Here is a 10,112-nt window from a genome sequence, read left to right on the forward strand (position 1 = left end):
AAGTTCAATATTCTGTTTGTAATTAAAATAAAAGTTGGATAAGAAGTAGTACAATTATCCCTCTCAAATAACAATAAAAATATGAATTATCCTAGACGGATAGACCCTTATTGGTAAAAGGGGAGTCTCCTCATGGACGGATAGGGTCAATGTGGTCCCGTCTGTCTAGCATCACCCTAAAATTATAGTAGTTCATAACATCTTAAACAAAGTTTACCATGGAGATTAAGTTAATCATCATTGTTATCCCTCAAAACCCCATCTCAGATCTCAAAGCAAACTAAAAGTAAACCTCCTCTCCCCCACAGCATCCCCACATCTCACGAGGGTGGCCGATTTGGTTTTGCGATAGAAGTTAGAGATGAGTATCAAATAGTGTGATTCTTATTAGTTATTTCTTGAATTGTATTAATTTTCATTGAAAATTATGCCCTTGTTTGACTCTCATTCTTCAAATATTTATTTTTTCAAAATTCATTTTCAATCACACATTTTTTAATAAAATAATATTAAAAGCAAATTCAAAACTTTTCTTTAATTTTTTATTATATATTCTCCATTAATATACTATTCAAAATACATTATTTTTCCAAAATGGGGATCACACAAGTGCTATAGAAGTATGCCTATTGATTATATAAAAAAAATATTTGAATCGATAACTATAGTAATATCAAAACTGCTAACGAGAAAATATAAAATGAAAAGAGTAAATTCTATTTATAGAACAAATCTCCCACGGACAAGGTTACCTCGTTCCTCTCCCGTTCTTCGGTTTCCGTTTATAGAAAAATTCCCTTAAAAAGGTAGCTTTTTATCTACCCCTTGGAATCAGTTCTATAGTCCTTTCGACAGGAACAAACATATTTCGAAAGCACACAGTAAAGTATGATTTAGCTCGAGATTTTTCTTATCCCTTTTGTTCTGCGATACGGGTTTTTCTTCTCAATCATTTTCACTTAGTATAAGTATACGCTTTATGTTAATTGGTTATGAGGATATGAATCTGAGCTGGGTTTTGATTTGTGGTTCTTCTGGTGATTTGATTCGCTGTATGGTTGGTGAATTCTAGGATTTTTGTGGGGGCGCTGCCTTTGTTGATTGATTAGCTTTTTTCGGCTTTTTCTATGCAATTAAGTTCTGCTGCTTACCTCCCCGAAAGTTTCTGAATCTCTGAGGTCATTCCTCAGAGTTCTTGTCTGTATTTCTCCTGTATAATTGACTGTATATAATCATATATACATCTTTGTATCTGTGAGTGTAAGGGAGTGAGTAACTTCATATCATGGGTATTGATGGGTTTCGTTTGATTGACGTGAATTTGACTTGATTGGGGGTTTGAGTTGAATAATTGGGGGAAAAGGGGTAGTTTATGTGAACGTCTGAACATGATTGTGAGATATATGGTAAATGGAACTCAATATGGGAGGAATTTCGTGCAATAGATATCAAATTAAGTGGCTTGAAAGTTCTTTGTATTTGGAGATTTAACTTGTTTGGTATACTACTTGTTTTCTGGTCTTTGAATTGAGATGGAGTACCCTTTTTCGAGTAAGGAGAAGGATACTGGATATTGGCCTTCACCGAGGGGTCAGATGGAGTGTATGGATAAGACTTATATGGAGAATGGCATACGGGGCTCGAATTTGGATGGTTCATTTAGTAACATTGGAGAATTTATGAATGTTGATTCGAATGGTGGATGGTGCAATAACCCCAATAATGTTTCAGATTTCTTGTTTCCCTCTTTTCCAATATCGCCTCATAGTTCGACAGTCACAAATTTTGTGCCTTTTGATGGGATAAACTTCACAGAGCAGTATTCTCTCCAGGTGCCCATGGTAGAAGGTGAAACTGTGGGAAGTTTGTCTAGCATGGGAGGCAAAATGCTGCTTCAGCAGATGCACAGCCAATTAAAGTTCCCGGTGGATTCTGCTAATAATGGGGTTGATGTGAGCCAGAGGAGAGGTAATAGCTCAGCCCAGCAGAATGCGGTTTCTGAAAGACATACCACAATCCCTAGACTTCCTTCACAATCCTTGGCTGAGAAAATGCTCAGAGCATTACATCTATTTAAAGAATGGTCTGGAGGGGGTATTTTGGCCCAAGTTTGGGTTCCAATAAAGAATAGGGATGGGTACATCTTAAGCACCTGTGAACAACCTTATTTACTTGACCAGACACTTTCTGGTTATCGTGAAGTGTCTAGGTTTTTTACCTTTGCTGCAGAATCAAGACCGGGTTCTTTCCCAGGCCTTCCGGGCCGTGTCTTTACCTCTAAGATACCAGAGTGGACATCAAATGTGGTGTACTACAATAAAGAAGAGTACTTGAGGGTTCAGTATGCGATTGAGCATGAAGTCCGTGGATCTGTTGCCTTACCTGTGTTTGAGGATGATTCGCCTGAAAGATCATGTTGTGCAGTGCTAGAATTGGTCACCATGAAGGAAAAACCCAATTTTGACTCGGAGATGGAAAATGTGTGTCATGCCCTCCAGGTTAGTTTGTCAATTTGTATTATTCTTTTTCAGCATCCTTTTTACCATTTCTTGCTTACAATAATCCATTTTCCCCCAACCAGATAGTTCTGCTGGTAGGAGACCTGAACCTTGAATATTGTCATGTTCCATGATGTTAAAGAAAGATAAACACGAGAAAGCAAAACCATTATAATAGATTGTTTATCTAAATATCAAGTGGAGCTGCTGATTTGGGCATTAAGGGGTTCTCAATGTTAAGAGCCAAAAATCATGGATGTATCTCTTTGTGAATTATTTTTGTACACAATCAAATTAATTGGTTCTATGTGATTGAATTTAATTAGCAACCGCTCTTCCTTGCCAACATTCTTTCACTAAACAATTTAGAAGTGATGTGAAGTGATTATTGATTCTCTATATACGTGCATCTTCTACCTTCAATTATAAGAAATATTTCTTTCTTTCTTCAGTTAGGGTGGGTTGGGAGTCTCTTTTAAAATGGAAAGAATGAGAAATTTGGTTATAATAAATAATGGAGGGGTTACAAGCGTCTACTTGGGCTTAAGTAACCTGTGAAGGACTTCCAAGTTATTTTAAAGCCGACAACCCAAAACTTATACGTTGGTATGAATTCTCCCAATATACAGCAATTTGGGATGTTATGATAGCTTTCAGAGTGCGAAGCATGAGAAACATGGCTATTTACATCAGTATTATTATGTTAATACAAAATACTTTAGAGTGGTTGTTTTGGTGTTTCTCTTTTCGTAGGCTTTTAAGTTTTACCATCTCTCATTTATTAACCACTCAGTCCCACCCCACACCCTATCCCAACGAAAGAAAAGTATTCACTTAAAATAACTTCCACAATCCGTTAAAAAGATCTCCAAGATGAACCAATGTTGTCCCTTTCTTGCCAACTATTTCTTTGGTTTCTTTTTTTTTTTTCTGAGGCACACAATTCAGTTTGCTCAGATAGTCAGATAGTTATTAGTAACTAATAAGTAGGACTTCTGATGGAAGTGAATCTCTAATCATGCACCATTATTGGACCAACATTTAGGCATTTTGGCTTCTTCATGTAATATTCCGCTACATCTTTGGAGGAGCATGCTTTTTTTTTTATACCCGCTTATGTGATTGTCAACCTTCTGTGTGAAATGAAGGGAACAATTAACTAGGCTCTATCCAGTTCATTCACGTGACATTAACCAATGTTGTCCCTTTCTTGCCAACTATTTCTTTGGTTTCTTTTTTTTTTTTCTGAGGCACACAATTCAGTTTGCTCAGATAGTCAGATAGTTATTAGTAACTAATAACTAGGACTTCTGATGGAAGTGAATCTGTAATCATGCACCATTATTGGACCAACATTTAGGCATTATGGCTTCTTCATGTAATATTCCGCTACATCTTTGGAGGAGCATGCTTTTTTTTTGGTACCCGCTTATGTGATTGTCAACCTTCTGTGTGAAATGAAGGGAACAATTAACTAGGCTCTATCCAGTTCATTCACGTGACATTGATTTGATAATTTCTTTCTCATCACAAATTCCTTCCCCCACTCCGATTTTGGCATGAAAAGGGTTTACGTACATAAGAGTTGCTTGGGTGTATTTCTTTTCCTTCCCTTTGAAAAATAATATTTATCTTATCAGCGTGAGGTACTATTAACATTTTACAAACATACGCAGGCAGTGAATTTAAGGAGCACTGTACCTCGATTCTATCCCCAGGTAACTTTGATATCAAAGGGAAAGTAGACAATTGAATGATCACATGTATGAGTTATTTTCCCGTTTCTTATGTTTACATCTATCTAAAATTCTCTGTTAATTTGCAGTGTCTTTCAAAGAATCAAAGATCAGCTTTAGCTGAAATAACTGATGTTTTGCGAGCTGTTTGCCATGCACATAGACTGCCTCTTGCTTTGACATGGATTCCTTGCTGTTACAAAGAGGGGGCTGATGATGAAACTACAACAGTACAAGTTAGAGGATGCAACACAAGTTCTGACGAAAAATGTATACTGTGCATTGAGAGTACAGCCTGTTACGTAAATGATAGAGCTATGCAGGGATTTATGCATGCATGTAGGGAACATCATCTTGAGGAGGGACAAGGTATTGCTGGGAAAGCTCTCCAATCAAATCACCCCTTTTTCTACTCTGATGTAAAGGAATACCACATAAGTGAGTATCCTCTTGTTCATCATGCCCGGAAATTCGGCCTAAATGCTGCTGTTGCAATTAGGTTAAGAAGTACATATACTGGTGATGATGACTATATACTAGAATTCTTTCTCCCTGTCAATATGAAAGGGAGTACAGAACAGCAGCTCTTGCTAAATAACCTATCCGGTACAATGCAGAGGATCTGCAGGAGTTTGAGGACAGCGTCAGATGCAACATTAGTTGGACTAGAATCTGAAGTTGGACTACAGAATGGGGAAGTTCAAAGCATTCCACCTAGTACATTGTCCAGGAGGAGCTCTGAACAGTCACTGATAGATGGCAATTTAAACTCTGGCGATCAATTACCCCTGAATGTATCAGATTCAAAGACTACTGAAATGGATGCCGACGTTCCTCTTGACCAGGTACTTCTAAATTCACGTTTGTTAAATTGCTAATGTTGAATCTCGCATTTTCAACACCACTATTTTTCAGATATGAAATACTTCCCTTTTTCTGCTTCATAACGTTTGTTTGAAGCATTTTTGCTTCCAAGAGCACTGATAAATATCATAGATAATGGTGATAGGCTTACAGTGACTGTTTCAAATATTAAATTTATAGTGTAAAATTTTATCGTGCTTGTAGGAACTGCTGCTGCTTGTTTCTTTTTTGTTATCTGATCTTTTGAATTCACGTTTGTTAAATTGCTAATGTTGAATCTCGCATTTTCAACACCACTATTTTTCAGATATGAAATACTTCCCTTTTTCTGCTTCATAACGTTTGTTTGAAGCATTTTTGCTTCCAAGAGCACTGATAATTATCATAGATAATGGTGATAGGCTTATAGTGACTGTTTCAAATATTAAATTTATAGTGTAAAATTTTATCGTGCTTGTAGGAACTGCTGCTGCTTGTTTCTTTTTTGTTATCTGATCTTTTGGGCCTGGTTTTTGAGTAGCATTTCAGTCAACTCTTAGTTTTTTTTTTTAATAAATTAGCAATAGCCTATATGAGATATTTGCCCATATAATTCCAAGGATTTTCTGTCCAAATATGAGTATACTGCTCCACTTAATTTGTGACGTAATTGCACAAAGTTTAGCTCCAAAATACCCCCCCCCCCCCTTCCCCCACCCACCCCAAAAAATAGTTTGTTGTTTATATTATGGTTGTTTTTGAAAATGGAGGTTCTTGCATTGTTGACTAATATTATCATCCTTCTAGCTGAGCTAATTAACTTTGCATCATCAGTATTGAGGGGATAAGATACATCAGAATCATCCAGAGTGTAGTCCAGTCAATTTAAACATAAATTGAGCATTATTATTAGAGTTCTGCCACAGGAACAGATCCAATGAAAGGGATTTATACACAGATATTGTTGGCATTTTCTCATTGGCAGTTAAATTTGTTGTTTATATTATGGTTGTTTTTGAAAATGAAGGTTCTTGCATTGTTGACTAATATTATCATCCTTCTAGTTGAGGGGTTTGCTGAGCTAATTAACTTTGCATCATCAGTATTGAGGGGATAAGATACATCAGAATCATCCAGAGTGTAGTCCAGTCAATTTAAACATAAATTGAGCATTATTATTAGAGTTCTGCCACAGGAACAGATCCAATGAAAGGGATTTATACACAGATATTGTTGGCATTTTCTCATTGGCAGTTAAAAAAGAATTTAAAGAAAAAACTGCCAATCAAAATCTGCCACTTCATCACTGAAAAAGCTCCTGTCTTTGACCCTGTCTGATCAGCTTTATTCTTATTATTGTTACTCTTTGCCTTGATCAATTCCAATAAGCGAATACATATATTATTTGTCATTTTGAATTTCTTACTAGCAAGATAAAATGGATTTTGATGGAAAGTAATAGATTCACACAATGTGAAACAAAATATCTTAATACTAATCTTCTGAAAAAAATAAAAAATAAAAAATAAAAAAAATAAAAATTTCTTAAGCAGGAACTTGCAAAAGCTGGCAGCCTGTTGCTGTGAAACTTTAAGCCTATTCTTTTGGTTAGTGCTATTGGTGATCAGCTTTATTCTTATTATTGTTACTCTTCAATTCCAATAAGCGAATACATATAGTATTTGTCATTTTGAATTTCTTACTAGCAAGATAAAATGGATTTTGATGGAAAGTAATAGATTCACACAATGTGAAACAAAATATCTTAATACTAATCTTCTGAAAAAAATAAAAAATAAAAAATAAAAAAATTTCTTAAGCAGGAACTTGCAAAAGCTGGCAGCCTGTTGCTGTGAAACTTTAAGCCTATTCTTTTGGTTAGTGCTATTGATTCCTGGATCAACTTGTTTGCTAGTTTCGTTTCTCTGTTATTACCTTTGGAAACCTGTTACTATAAATCCTGGAATGAAGTCAAGAAATTAAAAAATGTGTACCCTTTGTTCTTTTCTGATGATATCCTTTGGTGAAGAAAGCAACATTCTTTGTGAATGGAAAAAATAAAATGGTAACGATAAGACAAGTTATGTCTGCTTGAAATGCGATGCCAGTGTCACTTTAGGTTAAATACGACAAGAATGACGAGTGAAAAAAGCATACATGCTCTTGTGGTCAAGTAACTCAGGATGGTGAACTTCTTTATTGGAAAAAATAGTGTTTATTTTCCTTTGATGTTTTCTTCTATTCACTTTTCCCGATAAATATATGTATTGGAGCATCTGGTATAGTGTCTTCAATAAATAGGAGAAAGAGAGCTCTTATAGCTTGTTAAAATTACTGCAGACAATTGCTGGGTCAAGGAGACGGATGGAGAAGAAGAGAAGCACAGCTGAGAAGCATGTTAGTTTAAGTGTTCTTCAGCAATACTTTTCTGGTAGCCTGAAGGATGCAGCGCAAAGCATTGGTGGTAAGTCTTAGTGTTAACTTGTTTCCCAAAATGCAGACTTTCTCAATCATTGCTTATGCTGTTTATTAGCCATGACCGTATCTTCTGCATTTCCTCCTCAAAAAATAGTAACCTTTATCATGATAGCTGCATCCACTTTCGAGAATTCTGTTTAATATAGATATTCAAGGAACCAAATGTGGGGTCACATTCAAGTACTTAACGCATACTGCAAAATTTTAGTAACATAGATCACAAATTGTGTTTGTTGTGTCCTATGAGCAATTAAGCACATGTTTGGGTGTGCTTATAAGTGCTTATAAGTACCAGACCAACTACATTTTGGGACTCAAACTAAATAAATTATGGTTCCAACTCCAATGCAATAATTGTGGCTCCTGCTTTATCTACTTTTTGAAAAAAGTAACTTTTAAGCATGACCAAGTAAGCTTCTCAAGGACTATCCTTTGGTAACCACCGTGATTATTCTTATGAAAGAGCATGTGCCAGATCATGTAGTATTCACTGACAGAATTTGCAATGCTATGCATGGGGTACTTCTGGTGATTGTTCAACTTCTTTTGGGTTGCTGCTGTCTAAATTATTGTATAGCTAGAGTATTGTGCAATGAAATATTAATTCATTCTAGAATAGGAATTTGATGAACTGCCTAGTCTGAAATCAGGGGAGAGAAAAAAAAAATCAAAGTCCAAATGATAGTGAACTAATACTTTTTATTTGAACGCATTGTGAAAGATTCATGGGTTAAAATGGGAAAAGCTTGTGTCAACAGTTTTATATGATTTTTAGACTATTCGGGATGGAAGGGCTGTTTGAAAAACTCTGAAAGGATAGCCTAAGTTTTGATTGTGTTTCTTGTTTCTGTAGTATGTCCAACTACGCTCAAAAGGATATGTAGACAACACGGCATCTCAAGATGGCCATCCCGCAAGATAAACAAAGTGAATCGTTCTTTGAGGAAAATACAGAGCGTCCTTGACTCTGTTCAGGGGGTGGAAGGTGGATTGAAGTATGATCCATACACCGGGGAGCTTGTGGCTGCTAGCTCTATCCAAGATTTTGATCAGCAAAAAAGTGTTCTCATCCACAGTAGAAGTCAATCCATTGGAAATCCAGATTCATTTATCCAGGGTGCGATCCTGGCTTCTCCATCTTGCACTGATGTTGAGGGTGGCATTGTGAAAATGGAAGAAGGGTGTTTTTTGGACAGAAATAAAGTGGCGAGGTCAAATGTGCCGAGTCCTAACTCTTTCAATGGAGAGCGTAAAATAAATACACTTATGCCAGAAAGCTCCGATGAATCCAAATTGGCTGCACTAGATACTGGGCCGTTCCAGCCTGCTAGTCTTAACACCATGCCTTGGGCGTCTTCTTGGAAGCTTGCATCAAATCCTTTCCTTATGGGAGAAGGATGCAATCAGTGGGAGCTAAACAATAGCATGAACCTAGTGGCTTCCGAGTATCCCTTCTCTTCTCAAAGCTCAATGTCCATTGCTGCTGGCAATGATATATACAGTACATTTAAAGGTGATATTGGAGTGGATGATGATGCAGTTTTTGAACATAGCCAGCCCACCTCCTCGGGAATGACAGACTCGTCCAGTGGGCCTGGCTCAACAAGGAAAGGCAGTTCGTCAAGCTCAAGAAGTTGTGATGAAAAGAAGAATTCTCAGACTGAGGCAAGCTGTGGAGAAAGTGGGTCAAAAATTACTGTCAAAGCTACTTATAAAGAAGACACAATCCGGTTCAAGTTCAAGCCTTCTGGTGGATGTTTTCGACTGTATGAAGAAACAGCAAAGAGGTTCAAACTAAATACAGGGCAGTTCCAGATCAAGTATCTTGATGATGAGGAGGAATGGGTGTTGTTGGTAAGTGATTCTGATTTGCAAGAGTGCCTCGAAGTATTGGACTTTGTAGGCACTCGCAGTGTAAAGTTTCTTGTCCGTGATATACCTTGTGCCGTAGGGAGCTCGTGCGGCAGCAATTACTTCATGGCAGGAGACTCTTGATAAATCAACTGGTTTTCTTATTGATCCTAATGGAGATTTTCTTCAACTGGCTGTTACAAATCCTGCTGAAGACTGACCTCTTGTGGCAGCAATTACTTCATGGTAGGAGACTCTTGATAAATCAACTGGTTTTCTTATTGATCCTAATGGAGATTTTCTTCAACTGGCTGTTACAAATCCTGCTTCAGACTGCATTGATAATTTGTCAATTACTTCATGGCAGGAGACTCTTGATAAATGAACTGGTTTTCTTATTGATCCTAATGGAGATTTTCTTCAACTGGCTGTTACAAATCCTGCTTCAGACTGCATTGATAATTTGTCACGGTTCCAGCAAGAACACCCAAAAATCTTTATATTCAAATTGTAGGTTCCATACACGTTGGAATAATTGTCGATGTTGTAGTTGTTGGAAGAAACTTAGGCCGTGGTTGGTTTGCATTTTCATTTTCAAAATGATTTTTAGTTTTTTTCGAAAACGGCTCGTTTTGAACGTTTTCGACATTTATAACTGAAAACGATAAAAAGTCGTTTTGCGTTTTTAGTTATAAATTTTAACTTG

The 10,112-nt window shown here is 36.7% G+C and overlaps 1 protein-coding gene across 2 annotated transcripts; it reads left to right on the top strand.

The window, feature by feature from the left end:
- The first annotated feature begins 724 nt into the window (after positions 1-724).
- Positions 725-9,900, top strand: LOC111390760 (protein NLP9-like). Of its 2 annotated transcripts, XM_023015871.1 has the most exons (6): positions 725-2,498; positions 4,175-4,216; positions 4,324-5,079; positions 7,418-7,541; positions 8,409-9,561; positions 9,796-9,900. In XM_023015871.1, the coding sequence occupies exons 1-5, from the start codon at positions 1,533-1,535 to the stop codon at positions 9,548-9,550; spliced, it is 3,030 nt and encodes a 1,009-aa protein (XP_022871639.1). In that variant the 5' UTR covers positions 725-1,532; the 3' UTR covers positions 9,551-9,561; positions 9,796-9,900. The 2 variants fall into 2 exon arrangements, with proteins under 2 accessions (XP_022871639.1, XP_022871638.1); XM_023015870.1 differs by lacking the exon at positions 9,796-9,900 and having other exon boundaries at positions 726-2,498; positions 8,409-9,727.
- Positions 9,901-10,112: the final 212 nt, after the last annotated feature.

The sequence above is a fragment of the Olea europaea genome, unplaced genomic scaffold (genome assembly GCF_002742605.1).
Source record: "Olea europaea var. sylvestris unplaced genomic scaffold, O_europaea_v1 scaffold713, whole genome shotgun sequence".
In the NCBI taxonomy this organism is placed as follows: Eukaryota; Viridiplantae; Streptophyta; class Magnoliopsida; order Lamiales; family Oleaceae; genus Olea; species Olea europaea.